Raw genomic sequence first — 16,347 nt, forward strand, 5'->3', positions numbered from 1 at the left:
TAAAACTGTAAAAAAGTACTACTGAACTTCAACTGTAAAAAATGAGCGTTCATAAATGAAACAAACAAAATGAGAAGCTGATTTCATCTATTAACAAATGGGGAGAAAACCCCCTCAGATTAAAAAATGGGGCCCTAATCCTGCAAGTTTTACTCTTATGAATAATATGTACTCACAGAAGTAGCTTCCTGTGTGAGGTTTACTGGATTAGGCCCCAATTTATGAAAATGTTGTTTCTGGACTGAGACATGCTATTTTAACTTTCAGGCTGGAATGAAGTTTTCAGAGTGGAGCTCTTAAGCCCTAAAGATAGGGGTTAGAGTGGGAACAACGCAAGGGTGTGAAATACGCTGCTGCTGCTACAACGTCAACTTTGCTTGGTAACTTTTTTCAAATTACTAAAGACAGGAAATATGAAGTCTGATGTCATTCTCTTCAAACATAAACACAGCTCAGCAAGACTACGAGCCTTTTTCTCCAAAAGGATAACTGAAAAAACAAGAATATGAGAAGCAGACATTCCTCTGTGAGGACAAAGTTAATAAAACATTTTATTTGGGAAGTAGACACGATACAATTGGAGTTTGAAGGTGCACTTAACTCTGTTCTAATGTTTAAAAAAAATTGACAACACTTGTCAAAAGATGTTAAAAATTGTTTTGTGGTCCAACAAGTCACTCAGCAAGAATAATTTTTAAGCAGCTTTTCCTTTTGTTGCAGTTAAAATTAAAATCCATGCTGTGTAATCCTTGGAGTCAATCTGTAATTAAGGGGATTTGAAGAGAGACCATGCATTGCATTAATGATAAAATTTAATATCTGTTTTAATACTCTAACATAAGAAAAAACCCTAAGCAACATACAAAAAAAGCAATCATCTCCCTATTTTGTGTGAATGTAGCATATATACACCATTACTATGTCTTGCAGCAATGCTGTATTTGATGTTAGCTTTTTGTTTATAGACCAAATGTTTCAGGATTTAGCAACTACAGAGCTTAAAACTGCATCTGCTTGAAAGTTGGCACCCAGATTTAATAGGCTAGATAAACAGATTTTATTTTATCTAGTTTGGAAAATGAGTGTTTTCATTGTTACTGCTGTACAGCAACTCCAAACGGAAGTAGCTATCAGCAGCATTACCAAGATTTCAGTCACTCTACCCTCAGTCTCTCTCTCCTCCAACATCTAAGAAAATTACACCTCAGCTGTAAGAAACAGAAACAGATAACGAACTGAACTAATTCATTTTATGGGATATTCTTAATTATCAGCACATAATTAATAATTAAAAGTCTAACAAAAGGTCTAATTACAAAAAAAAAAAAAAAGTATTTGGTGCCCTCAGTCTCCCCTCTAGCCTACGTGCTCCTTTTCCAAAGAAAAACTTTGAAATCTGTCTCTTCAAAATACAGCTACTTGACACCAAGTAGTGGATTCAAACTATTTGCATATTTGTTGAATAGTGGAGGCAAGCACAGTTCCATTTTTTAAAATAAAATCCTGCATTAAATAGTTCCATCCTTTTAAGAGATGGGGTGAAGGATTATAGTACCATGGCAATGAGGTATTTTATGATTCATTCTTTTTTTTTTTCCAAAGAACTCAGTTAAGAAGTATGGTTAAAGTAAAGGTGTTCATAATGAGATTTTGGATGGAAAGGTTTTGAAGGAATATATATATATATATATATTTTAACTGAGAAAGCATAATAGAGTCTTTTAATGTGGACATCAAAGATTTTTCCTATTAGGATGTCTTCTGGTCTGAGCTTTTCTGAAAGAACTAGTGAAGCATCAATGCATGCTTACCAGATCTTCTTGTGTCTTGTAAGATACCTAGTTTATGAAAACAAATTTCAACGGTTTCCACTCTCTCTGAGTATTGTTATAACAGCCTAAATGTGTGTGGCACCACCTTTGAGGCTTCGTATATTTGAGACCCAGCTCCGTTAAAATTCAAGTGCATGTGGAACTCACAAGCTTCTAGATCAAAGTAACAAAGGGCTCCTTTCTTCTCAAAATTTAGATCTTGTAATAGTAACTATTAATGTCAGGAGGACTGCTCTCTGGAACAGTCACTGCTACATATGTGCACAGAATCAGGGCTTAATCTACAAGACTACCTTCAGTGTTTGAAAGTCTGGTCCAAATGATGCTTGCAATGTAAATAATAATTTAAATTGTATTGATGTATTCAAAATAAGTTCTCAAAATTTTTCAGAATGCGTGGCCACGATACTTGTAAAGAAAGAACTCTGTGTGCAAATCACAACATCTTAATAACCCCTCCAGCATCACAGTTATTTCTTTGGTAATCAAATACAAGCAAGCATTGAAATAATCATCTTCACTGTGATCCACAAAGAAACAGCAAATTTATGAAACTGAACGGAATCTGAATATAACTAGTAAAACTGGGAAGGATGACCTCTGTTCTTGAGCAGAGAACCTATTTTGGAGATGGAAAGAACAGTATCAACAAACACAGTTCAGAAAATAAAGTCCCAGTAGGTTTCTTTATGTATTGAATCTAACTACAAAATGACATTTGAGTCTTTGAGTTTAATTTTAAATTGCAAATTTGGCTGCTTAGCAGCTTAACACAATCACCAGTTCACATCAATACCATGTTTAGAAAATACGATATGTACTTATTTAAACAATAACATTGTTACTTCAACTTGTAAGCCAAAGTTTTAAGGTATCTGTCTTCTAATTTCACATTTGTATTGCTTTTTCTTTGTAAGATATATTTACCTTATCACTAATGAAAGCTGAATTTTGGAAATAAGAACACAGCTGGCTGAATTTTGGAGGCATAAAAAATTGAGGTTTTAATTGACAACGTATTTTATAGGAGAAATCAGACCTTCTTTGAATGCTTCCAGTGAATAACTCTTTTTTTTTCCTCCATTGTATTGAGTAATTTTGATTCAACTACTTGATGGAGCCAGTTATGCACGCAGTGTTTCTAAATATGAAGATCAATGTAAAATATGTTGAATTGAAATCCTAACGCATTGATATACTTCCACTGATGTGAACCTCATTTTACACTTCTGACATCTTACAAACAATATAAAACAAGGTTAAGTACTTAATATGCCAAAATTCTATCTGTGCTCGTGTTAATCAGTAAAGATAATATTACCTTCAGAATAGGTATAACACCAGTATGCCTGCACAGTTTTTTTTTTTTTTTTTTTATGGTTAAGATCTGGAAACTAAGAATTACTACCAAATCCACAACTCAGCTCCTAATGTATAACTTACTACTCTAAAGCTTATTCCTACAGAAAAGCCAAAGCTCTGCTGCCAGTGTATCTCATCAGAAAAGCTGTGATCCGCCAGAAAAGAGAAGAAGAATATTTTACCTCATAAAGCAAACTTTCAGAGAAGAAAAATAAAAAGATCAAAATAAATATAATGCCACCATTTGTTCTTCCTGCTCTTCAAGCACTTCTTGTAAAGACCTCTACACTGCCAGGATAGAAATACAAATCTACAACACACAAGGAGTACATCTGCCCCTTTGCAGTGTGAAATTGTGAACAGCAGAGTCCACTTTTCCTTTATACCTCTGCATGGCCTCACACTTAGAAGGCAAATCAGGATTTTGCTTTTATTTATGGGGAATAATAGACATTTAAAATAATAGGGAATTATTGTAAATGCACTTCTACACCAGACCAAATAAATAGATGGCAGTTAAAAAAGAGAGGCAAATCAAGCCCTGACTCCTCCAAGCGCATGATGCCTATGCACAAAAATGCACTTTTTCTTTTGACTTCATCTCATTCTAAAACCTAAAGAAGTTTCTCACCTGGGAACAGACTAGAGAAGATTTTCAGGTTACAGCAGACAGACAGACAAATAGGAGCAAACAAATAGTATCTTGGGGCTTCTGAATCGAGGTTAGTCTACGGCCTTAAGACCATAATAAGACCTAATGTTTCAGTGTCATCCTTAATCTGTCCCCCCTTCTACTCCAAGCAGTACTTTACACAATCACTTACTACTATGGGATTCTCCAGCTCTGAACAGAAACTTGGATAAACTTAAACATACAAAGACCAAAGATTACCCTTAGTATGTACATACAATTCTGAAATATTTATACTGATCTTTTATCCCATCCCTGGTTTCCTCTACCCAAGATCTAAAGCAGACTCTACCAATTCTGAGAGACATTTTAGATAAGGAGGTCATGGATGGGTCAGAGCAAGACCTTTGCTATTTAATGACCCTGTAGCTTGCCTTTTACACAAGAGCTTAGGTTACTACCTTTTATACATTTTATTGTAGGACAAGTAACTAACATGTCATCATACACTCAGGCTCATGATTTTGTTTACAGTTGCTGCTCATACACAAGAGGATCATTTTCTTGTGCAGCATATAAAAAACAAAGGGTATACAGTAAGACATGGAAAAAATGGCTGTAAATTAATATTTATCACACTTTATGCATGCATTAGTATGATTTCATATGTATAAAAAATAAGTTTTACAAAATAAAAAGTAATACAATATCACTCCTCCTCATTTGTTAAATCTGGTATCTTGTCTCCAGCATCATTAATTACTCAGCCCCTGTGAGAAAGGAAAAACTTAACATTGACTAAATATTTTTGGAACTTGCTTTGCTTTATTAGAGTACTATGTGGATATGTCTTTGAAAACTATGCCAATGTAAGTCTTAAGATGTGATGTTGGGAACATTTCTTTTATTCTTTCACACTGTAAAGCCACAGTGGGTGGTTACTTATAGAACTATGAGCAAAGTCCACTGAAGATTAGGGATATTAACAGAAACTAATACTAAAGGCTTCTTTAAACATTGCAGAAAACAGTTACTGGTTTATGTACAAAATGGTTTCAGATTTAGAATATCACATCTAAATTGAGAGATTGAATACAATATATTAGTAGCACAAAGTTGCACCAGGGGAGGTTCAGACTGGACACAAGGAAAAATTTCTTTACCATGAGGGTTATCAAACACTGGAAGAGGCTTTCTAGAGAGGTGGTCGATACCCCTTGCCTGTCAGTGTTCAAGAGGCATTTGGGTAATGCCCTTCAATAACACGCTTTAACTTTTGGTTAGCCCTGAAGTAGTCAGGCAGTCAGACTTGATGATCTTTGAAGGTCCTTTCCAACTGAATAATTCTATTCTATTCTATGTTTGGAAATATGATTTATAGTATCGGATTATGATTTTATATGATTTATAGTGGCAAACGAAAGAGGGAAGACATATGAGGAGCAGTTGGAAGTCATTTGGTTTGTTCAGCTTAGAGCAGAGCAGACTGAGGGGAGGCCTCATGGTGGCCTGCAGCTTCCTCATGAGGGAGAGTGGAGGGGCAGGTGCTGATCTCTTCTCTCTGGATACCAGCAACAAAACCCAAGGGAACAGCTTGAAGCTGTGATGGAGGAGGTTCAGGCTGGATGTTTTAAAAAGGTTCTTCACCAAGAACGTGGTTGGGCACTGGAACAGGCTCCCCAGGGTCAGGGCATTGAGCCTGCTGGAGTTCAAGAAGCATTTGGACAACACTCTCAGATACATGGTTTGATTTTTGAGTGGTTCTGTGTGGAGCCAGGAGTTGGACCTGATAATCAATACTGTTTAATATCCTTATCAATGACATAGACAATGGGATTGAGTGCACCCTCAGCAAGTTTGCAGATGACACCACGCTGAGTGGTGCAGTTGACACAACGGAAGGACGGGATACCATCCAAATGGACCTGGACAAGCTAGAAAAGTAGACCCATGTGAACCTAATGAGGTTCAGCAAGGCTACGTGCAAGGTGCTGCACCTGGGTTGGGGCAATCCCAGACATGAGTACAGATTGGGAGAAGAACTCATTGAGAGCAGCCCTGCAGAGAAGGACTTGGGGGTTCTGGTGGATGAAAAGCTTGACATGAGCTAGCAGTATGTGCTTGCAGCCCAGAAGGCCAACTGCATCCTGGGCTGCATCACCAGAGGAGTGGCCAGCAGGTTAAGGGAGTGGACTGTCCCCCTCTGCTCTGCCCTTGTGAGGCCCCAGTTGGAGTGCTACATCCAGGTCTGGGGGCCCCAGCAAAAGAAGAATGTTGATCTGATAAAGCAGGCCCAGAGGAAGGGCACAAAGATGATCAGTGGGCTGGAGTGCCTCTCCTGTGAAGAAAGGCTGAGAGAGCTGGGGCTGTTCAGTCTAAAGAAGAGAAGACTCTGGGGAGACCTCATTGTGACCTTTCAATACTTAAGGAGGGCTTATAAAAAAGATGGAGAACAACTAATGTTGTGGACAGATAATGATAGAACAAGGTGGAATGGTTTTGAACTAAAAGAGGGGAGATTTAGATTAGATGTTAGGAGGAAATTCTTCACTCAGAGGGTGGTGAGGCATTGGAACATAGAAGTCCACAGAAGTTGTGGATGCCCCATCCCTGGAGGTGTTCAAGGCTAGGTTGGATGAGGTCCTGAGCAACCTAATCTAGTGGATGGCATGTCTGCTCATGGCAGTGCGGTTGGCATGAGATCATCTACAATGTCCCTTCCAACCCAAGTCATTCTATGACTCTGTGATCCTTGTCAGTCCTTTTCAACTCAGGATATTCTATGATTCTATAACATGACACTAGCGCAGATGTTCAAAGTAGTACTACTATTAATATATTATTAGGGAGAATGAAAGAAAAATGAACCCATGACTGGAGCAAGTAACAATGCCATTGATACCAATGAAGCTTATCGTTACAGTTAATGGAGTTTTTGTTTTTTAAGAACGTACTTTCCCATATGAACAGCTTTTCTAACACTATTGTGGTTTCTACAGTATCTGTTTTGCTTATGTATCAGATTATGTGATTCTAAATACAACTATACTGATGAATTTCAGTGTAATTTAAAACTCATCAATTTCTTGTCATGGGTGTCACTTCTACGGAGATAAGGAGCAAAATACCACATAGCAGTCAGATTTCTAGAAGGCCACGGGATGCTTGCATAGATTTTTTTTCATCTTTTACAACTTCAGAAGGTCTGTTTATTTCAGGATATATATTTCTGGAATACATATATCTGCGATAGGCCCCAGATCCATAAATTACTCCAATTTTGAGGTACTTTGGTGCAGCTTAGAAAACAATATAAAAATGCTGCAAAAGATTTACACTTGAAAAAAATTGTAAATCTTTTGCAGATCTTACTGTACTGTAAGTCCAAGAGGCCATGCCACTGAGCAAGGAAAAAAAAAAATCCAGGAAGGCAAACAGTGATCAAGTGAATCAGCCATGCAAAGTGAAATCTATCCTTTTAGAAGGAAAAACAGGTACCTGAAAGTGCAAAGTATTTGTAACATATGAAGTTAATATAAGATGTGCAGATGTACAATTACAGAATGGTTAAATGAAAAACATGGATGAGAGGGCCATGTCAATAGAAAGGTCATGGTCACAGAAGTCTACTATCATGAAACAGGTGATTCTTTGCACAGAGCGCAAAAGCGAGGACATGGAAGCAGTCTAGATGAGCGGGAGAGTGATAATCCAGATTTAAAATAACCTGAAAACAAAATAGTGCACAGTAAGTACCTGCAGTAAGTAGCACAGTAAGTACTATTCATCAGAAATAATACTTTTGATAACCAGAAGTAATAATATTGACTGACCCACTGGGAAGACAATTTCCATGTATGAAATGGAAACAAAATATAAAACATTCAGAAAAAAAGATCTGAATGACCACATCATCCTTATGCCAAAGAGATGTTTATAGTGTATACAAACAGTTTGTTGATGTTTAAGATCGTCAAGTGTAATGTGATGCCAAGACAGATTCGAAGGCCATCAAATAAAAAGCAACAGACCTCCAAGGAATTTTTAGTGAGCAGATGAAAGCGCACACCAAACACAGTGTGAGTTTCTTAATGCTTAGAACTGAATTAAAGTTCAATAAACATATCTGCTTTGGTTAGAGATGTTCAGCATCTGTTAACAGGAGAGAAGGAATACAAACTCATCAGGTAAGGTGAACAAATGCTTGTTGCCAGGATGCTCTTTGTTCAGTCTGTCAAGACACAAGCAGTGCCATTCTTGTGCTGGTGTTTGCAGGTAATATAAAACATTCCAAAATTACTTCAGATACACAATACTTTGGAAAAGTATAACTAAATTAGACAGAAGCAAGTCTGCTCAGGATAATTTTCTGGACAAATATCATTTTGCCTATAAACATTCACTCTACTCCATGTATTACTTCGCTTTGAAACAATTTTGACTCAAAGTCACAGTAAGTAAGAAACGGCACTGCTTGGTCTCCTTTCATTTGAACAGAGTCCAAGAAATCCTTAGTAACTGTTGTGAAAAGAACAACATACACACAGGGTTGCCTTGTGAGACAATGTTGTCAGTGCAAGGACAGCCTTACAGACACAGAAAGGTGGCACAACCAGTGCAACTGATGCAGCAAACTCTGGTACATCTGTTTGTTTCCTTCAATTCAGAAACAATCCAAGGCTTGACTGGGTTCAAAATTCTGTCCCTTAGTAAACCAAGAACAGAAAAAACTACTACCTTCTATTCACAGCCCTGGCAAAAATACGGCCACTTAAAGAGATCACTACCTGCCCACCGAAAATCATGCAAATTCTTATGTTATCAAACCTCATTTCCCTTAAACTAAGGAGATAATCTTTCATTTAGAACAGATTTATCAGACTCTGGAAGACAGTTTTTCTAAAGGGATTCTGGATGACTTGACTTTCAGTAAATGGCAAGTGTTTTCCCCTCGTTTATTTATTCCCCTCGTTTTCCATCAGAGGAAAATATTGTATTATTAGCTTATGCTACGTTTAAGGAATTATTGTAACTTTTGTATAGTGCTACAAACTAAGATTTTTTGTTAATGAATACAAATATCTATCAGTGCAAAAGCATCAATTACCAGGTGAGAAGATAACTGTTATTAAGAATGTAGTTGCCACTTTTTGGAGACACTATAACTTTAGCAGAAAGGAATGCAAAAAATTAACGTTCAAGTGGAACATGGACAGAATTATTTCTGCTGCATTTGTACATGGCCTCATTTTAGTGTTCATTTACAACATGATGCACCGGCTTATACTGAGATCTTCTGAGGTGTTCTGTACTGCTTCATAATACCAGCCATAACGTGACTAATCATGTTTCTAGCATGGATAAGAGCTAAGCAGACTTGGGTCTAACCTCAGTGACAACCTGTAAGACCTTGTGATTTGGGTGCAGCACAAGCAAAAGCTCTGTTCAATGGTAATTAAAACTGCAACTGTACGTACTCTGTCTGCTAAAGTGTCTAGGAAGGACCAACTGAAGAAAAACGTTTGTGCATTCTTATCTAGACTGTCAGCAGCGTGTTCCAAGTTTTACTAGGTCTTTTATTTCCACCTCCACTATGTACTTAAAAGCAAAGACTACTCAAATTTAGCAAACTGCCACTCTAAAAATGGAATAGTGATCTCATATACTTTATAACAGTTTTATTGGCAGGGCAGCAAATTTGTCTCTCACAAATCCCAGGCATTTAAAAGGAGCGTACACACTGCTTTTGGGTAGCTACTGGAGATTGCAATGGACACATTACATAATTTTTATATAAACTGAAGTGGACAGCTCTCCTGAGAGAGGAAAAGAAGCATCACCTTTCTTAGGAGGCTTTTGTACAAAGTTAGAGACTGTAGCTTGCTTTGATAAATTCTCTAGTATTTTATCCACATATAAGTTATTGGCAGAATAGCACGAAGAACCTTTCAGGATTAGTTGTAACAATGTATTATTTGCTGGATGTAACCTGCAAGAAGCCTTTTAACTACTCCTATTGCTCTTGAAACGTTCCTGTAGCTTCAATAAAATAGAAACAGATCATAAACAAATGCAAGGGCAGAGTGTATCTGCTCCCACTAAGCAGCACATCTGCAATCTACCTTTCCTCCTCTCCTACTTCCAAGATGTAGCTGGCATCCTAGTCTTCAAACATACCTATAAATTCATATCCAAATGGGGTTGCAGTCCCTTTTATATATAGCAACATGTGACATCCTGAATGAAAAGCATAATTGCCTTATGGTTAACTCCAGAGAGCAAGCTCTTAAACTGAGCTTTCGGAGGTTGATATTCTCTGTTAGATATGGAGGGAAAGTGCATGTTGGCCAGAGGAATTTACTGCAAAATGCAAGGGAAATGGGTGGATTGTTCAACATAATATCAGTGAGCTGCTTCATTAAAAAACAAACAAAAAACACAATTCTGGGGCAAGCGCAATATCTTGAAGCATCTTTTATCATATGACTGACGAACAGTAACACTATGTCAACAAGAAGTTCAACAGCAAGTTTTAAACATTTCAGGGAGTAATGTCTAGTTTTACTGTAGACTACATATTGGAGAAAGGTGTAATAGCCACTTCACCACTAGATAGCATAGCTATTCATTTGTTAGCTGTAAAATATTGTTAATCAGCAACTGAACTGTTTTCTATCACTCAAACAGTATTGCAGTTAATAATGGTATAACAGATGAAATGGCTGAAGTCAGCAGAGATGTGTTCTGGATGTGTCTGGGGCTTGCCATGTTCACAGGTTTCCAATAAATCAACAAAATCTGTGCTGCCTTATATAAAAAGATTATTAAAATATTGAAAGGCTTTTCTCTCATTCTTCTAGGATGCAATTAATGACTATAATAAATGTAAAAAGTTGTATGCTGAACTGGAATTTGAATAGAAGTGATGAAATTTGAATCTCCCAGTTTCCTATCACTGGTTCAAAGTTTCTCTGGATTACGAAATATTTCAAAAGCATGTGGCTCTGTCAGAAACAAATCAGAGGCTTTGTAGACATAAATCAGCTCTAAACACACGAAAATGAAGCTCTGAAACTTCAGCCCCGAAGCTCTAAACATGAAAACAATGTTAGAATGACTAGACATAGGCCACAACTACTATCTTCTGAAAGCAGTCAACTACTCAATAGTATATTGAGTATATATAGTATACATAGTATATATATTGAGTGTATATATATATTATTGTTATATTATATATAATATATATTATATATATTATATATTAACTATATATAGTATATAAATACCCAACTATTCAATAACCACTACTATACTTCTAAATAGGATGGATACTCCATGTGTTTCAACATTAAGAAACATTCTAAACTTCACATTCAAGCTTTTTAAAAAGTATTTTAAGCTCTCATGACATCAGATCTTTCTGGGATTATGCTCTTCATGAATGACATGTTGACTGGATTTATTCTTGTGGTTGGCATAGTACAGCAGGTATGGAAAAATAGTTTCCAAGAATCTTGGGAATTCTGGGAATCAAACCAGAGATTAACACAATTTATGAAGGGCATCAGGAAGTACTTAAATTAAGTCTTCTAGAGTGGCTTTTTCATGGGCATCCTCACTGGATTATCTACAAAATACTATGCACTATAGATTTCCTGTCCTTGACACAATTCTTATGTGTCAGCACGAAAGGAGGTGATAACAGCTATAATTGCTTTATGACACTACTGTAGACAAATTTCTGATGGATCTTGCAGGCCAGTTTCTTGCCCATTGCTCTAAATTTATGGTATTAATAAAACCATGGAAGCATTTAGGATGAATTCTACAGAAAGCGACAACTAAAAAATTGATTAATCAGAAAAACAAAATTGTAAAAGAAAAAAAAAGGACAATCATAATCAAAGATTACCATCCTAACAGTTCTGAAAAAGATAAATAACCTTTACAAGTTCTAATGACATCATACTTGGCTGGAATAAACTCATTAAGTCACTAAAGGGCACCTGATTTTTGTATCACCATGAAACGGACTCTCCTCTATTCTGACCGTTTGGCTTGAAAGTAAATTACTATGTCTCTTTGGTGTTTAAAGCAGATTAACATCTGCTTTAAAAATAATGTACCTCCTAATTAAAAATTACAAAATAAATCAGGCCTGTGAAAAAAATAATTCACATCTCCCTATTTTTCATTCAAATCCAGTTAAACATTTTCTATGAATTTTCACATTATTTGTCCCACAAGACTTATTTCTTACTCTGTTTCAAGAGAGTAAAGAGGACATTCACACAGGCATAATTTTTATTTTTCTTTCTGAAAATATATTACTTGGAGCTCTGTATTTTGAAAATACACACTATAAAGCCAACAATAAAATGATCCACAACAATCTTTGAATACCAATGAAAAAATATCAATTCCTCAACTGTTCTATGTTTAATTGAATCTGATATTTCAGTGTATTGTGGGAATACATTTATCAGAATCAGTAGAGACCAAACGTTAATTATGAAGGCCAAGCACAAATGAATAATCTTATGTATAGACTCTGACACATTAGAACTGCAAAGTACTCTGCAGATCTTATTTTATGAAAATGTACTAAGAGCGCAAATGTATAGGCCCTTAGGAAGCAATTATCCCTAAAAGATTTAGCTATAATTCAATCTGAAATATTATAAGAGATTTTTTTTAAATGGTTTCACAAAGAAGAGGATTATTTTACTTTAGCTATGGAAATAGGGGCCCACATGCTTCCCTGTATGACCTCTTTGCAGCTGTGGGCATTACCTGGAGGGAAGATTTGAAATCCGTCTTGTCATGCAATTAATATAATCCCCTATGACCAATAAGGATATTATAAAAATTAGGAGCACCGATTTGGCATTGTTGGACTGCATGGCCCACATCACTATAAGGAATGTTCTATCCCATAAATACATTAAATACAGAAATTTTAAACCACATCATATTAATACATCTGACAGAGGTGTCTTACCAAAGATGTACCGATGTTACATCAAACAGTAAGATGAACTGGTACATTCTAGATCTATACACCACACCTTATGTTTAATGTGTTTAATTTGTTTATGTGTTTATGTAAAATGTGTTTAATTTGGCACATGATCTTTGGGTGTGACATGGGATGTAAAAGTATGTAAAAATGAAAGTATGCAGAGTGCTTACATCATTTTTGCTATTCCCAGATCCTACATCTGTCCAGTTTACTGACAGCACGCCTCTCCTGCAGGTAAAAACAGTCTCTCTGCTGCTTTATTTCACTCAGGAGTCCATGTGCTGCTGGTGCCTCAAAACAGGGTAGAAACAGCCCCAGGAGCTAATATAACTAAAAATAAAGCCGAAAGCGTGCATTTTGTTTTACCTGTTAGACCATAACATATGTGGAAAGAAATAGGTTTCTTGTGGATACTGGTCTTACACTTTTTTTCTTCCTTCTGAGCAACTCACAATCGTGAGGTGATTTTAAAAATTAAGAAAGAAATAGTAACACGTAGGGTTTTGTTGTTAAGAGCATTTCAGGACACTGCAGAGTCCTGAAACTCACCTTTTATCATAAACTTTTATGCCATCCTTAATCTAGCCAATCCTTATTACAGTATTTTTATCCAGTTAAAAATATCCTTATACCACATCTGATGTTTGCAGTTCCATTGCTCCCTAAAGCAAATCTAAAGCAGATCAAGTTCCTCATCTGCCACCTATCACCAAAATACATCTTTTACCAAACCATGTCAGAGAACATCTATTAATTTAAGAGAGTAGGGAAAAGTGAAGTTTTTTTTTTTTTTTAAATACTTATTTAATAGAATTTTTCCTGGATGGACATAGAATAGGTGTCTGGACTCCTCCTGCAAGAGTGTAAATGCTTACATCTGGGTTAACAGTATATAGCGCAGTTTCTCACTTGCATGTGGAGATGGTTAAAGCAGTCAGTTGTTTGGATCACGGTGAAAATAAAAATAATTGTGCTGATATTTAACCCTGCACCACAGAGACAAACAGCCTGTTATATTTCTCTGAAAATGGTCAGACAACCCAGAGGATGACTGGCAGCAGCAGCAGCCAAGAGGGCTGCTCAGGTCTGTACACACAACCTGTGCATAGCACCCCCACCAGCTACTGAGCAAGTACAGAAGGAAGGACGAGGCAGCTGACGAGAGCGGGATTCCCCAGGGGAGGTGTGTACCCAGAGCCCATGTTGCACCACCTGGCAGGAGGCTTCTGAGGGGAGCTCTGCTGCCAACAGCACCAGGACCAAACACCATCCAGGCCCAGAGTGCCGGTCCAACCCATGGCTAAAGAACCACTGACCTGACTTTCATCCCTACCAGCCAGTCTGTATTTTCCAGGCTATAGCTGCACTAAAAATGGATGAGAAGCTTTTCATTTAGATAACTGCTTAGGTCAGGATGAGTGTTGATATGCTGCATATCAATGCTGCCTATTATTGCCAGTATTTCATACGGGCATTTCACAGTTTTCAAGGTCAAGAATTCAACTTAACCAAGCCTTTTAAAAAGTACTCAGATGGCCCTGCCTTCACTGTAGACAACAGTAATATGAACTGAGACAAACTTTAGAGAGGTACAACATTAATAAAGTAGAACTTTACCAGAAATTTAAAAGCATTCCTTTTTTTTTTTTTTTTCCTCCTCCCCCAACTCTCATCTCTAAAAGACTACAACCAATTAACCTCTAACTTTGAAAAAAATCAAAAAATGCCTGTGAGAGCCAGAAATTAAATTCTTTAAAGATTAGGTGCTGGGAGAGCAATATCAGGCTTAGGATGAAATCCTAGTAACACTCTCAACTATTAAGTCACTTCTTGCTCTGAAAATACAATTATTCTGTAAGCATTATGTCAGACAATATTAAATGTAAAAGTGTACTCTCAATAAGCCATTGATATTTTCTGAAGGAAAGAGTCTGGGCATAACATTTTCAATGACACCAGAAAAACAAGTCAGCATGCGATTAATGAAAAACAATATTATTTACTATAAGTAGCATGCTTGGCAAGCATGAACTTTTAGTGATACCAGATTCAAAACAATACTATTATTACAGTTAGAAACAGCTCTGAACATTTATGATCTCTATTTCTTGTCATCTGAGAATAGATTGCTTTCAATATTACTCACCTGATTTTGTAATATTCACCATGGATTCTGATAGCAATTATAAGCCTATAGAACATACAGCATTTTTATGTCATGCAGCCTCTCTGTTTATTCATCATACTGTTTTTTCTTTCTTTTTTTTTTTTTAAACTGAGAAATGTCAAACTACACACAGATTTTCCTTAATTCCTATATCTTGCATTGGTTGAGTTGTTGCATGAATAACAATGTTTTCCCAACATTAAAAAAAAAAAAAAAAGGAAGAAGGAGGCAGAGGAAAATCTGTGTATAAATGAGATATGCTTGGATCTTACTGCCTACATCAAACAGTTTTAAAATGACAACACAGTATTAACAAAGTAACTTTGCCTTTACATTTTCTCTCCACTATCCGTAAAAGAGATTTTTAAGAATATAGTGGTTGAATAGGCGTGCATGATACTTGCACATCTTACCTGGCATTTTCTCTTATTCTGGCTAGCACTGAGACTGCTGGTTATGTAGCTATCAATTCCTCTGACGTTACAATTTCTTTCTCAAAGCAGCAATAACCTGTCACTTTACACTGTCCTTTCTCTGACCCTCTCCCGCCTCTCTGCTCATTTTTATTCTTATTGACAAGACTTATTATTCCTCCTCCCAATTCCAACTAGCTACCCTTTTGCAAATAGTAGTATCAACTATGTGGTCACTAGTAGTATAGGTCAACAATGTTATTAATATAGTACACACTGCTGGGAGCAGATCAAATAGCCATGCTTTAAAATATTAGTTTTGCAAAGGTACCGTGAGGAAAATAGTTGCAGTTTTCTTCATTATAAAATGTAGTGCAAGGACAGACTCCAAGAATCTAGTGTTAATTATCAGCCCAATAATTTTGGGTATATGTTATTTTTTTCTTTCCTTTTTTTTTTCTTACACAAAATAAAATAAAACCATAACAGAAGGATGCTGTATCTGTGTTTAAAGAAGGGGTTGTTGGCAAACACCATAGCTCACTTCTGCCGAAATGTACACAACTGATATATGCAGCCCAGAAAGCTGGCACCAGGGGCTTACAACCTTAATTTGCCTGCAAGAAGAAATGGAGATTTACCTTCAGAGCACGTTCTTGATTGTTTTCAGCAGTCAGATGTCTCGTGTTGTTTGCTGAAGTCTGGTTCTGCTCTTTCAGATGATGAAGCTCCTGCTCTAGCCGTTTGCACTGCAACGAGGGAAGAATCCCATTAAGTAGAGGAGTGTGGGCATATTTTTTTTTAACAAGCCAAATGAATTAACGTAAATAACCCCATCACCATTTCTGCAGTAGAGAAAGCATCAGACAAAAGCATGTTATAATCCCAAAACAGCACTAGAGCTACATTTTTAAAAT

The 16,347-nt window shown here is 36.6% G+C and overlaps 1 protein-coding gene across 7 annotated transcripts in view; it reads right to left on the reverse strand.

Moving 5' to 3' along the window:
- Positions 1–16,347, reverse strand: part of MIPOL1 (mirror-image polydactyly 1) — a 194,842-nt gene that overhangs the window by 83,486 nt on the left and 95,009 nt on the right. For 5 of the 7 annotated variants that reach the window (XM_040558627.1, XM_040558625.1, XM_040558628.1 and 2 more), the window contains one exon: positions 16,072–16,179. In XM_040558627.1, the coding sequence (XP_040414561.1) occupies positions 16,072–16,179 (108 nt within the window). Of the gene's footprint in view, positions 1–611; positions 761–14,144; positions 14,217–16,071; positions 16,180–16,347 lie in introns of those variants that run through there. The other 2 variants (XM_040558630.1, XM_040558629.1) reach the window with 2 other exon arrangements.

Source organism: Cygnus olor, chromosome 5 (assembly GCF_009769625.2).
Source record: "Cygnus olor isolate bCygOlo1 chromosome 5, bCygOlo1.pri.v2, whole genome shotgun sequence".
Classification (NCBI taxonomy): Eukaryota; Metazoa; Chordata; class Aves; order Anseriformes; family Anatidae; genus Cygnus; species Cygnus olor.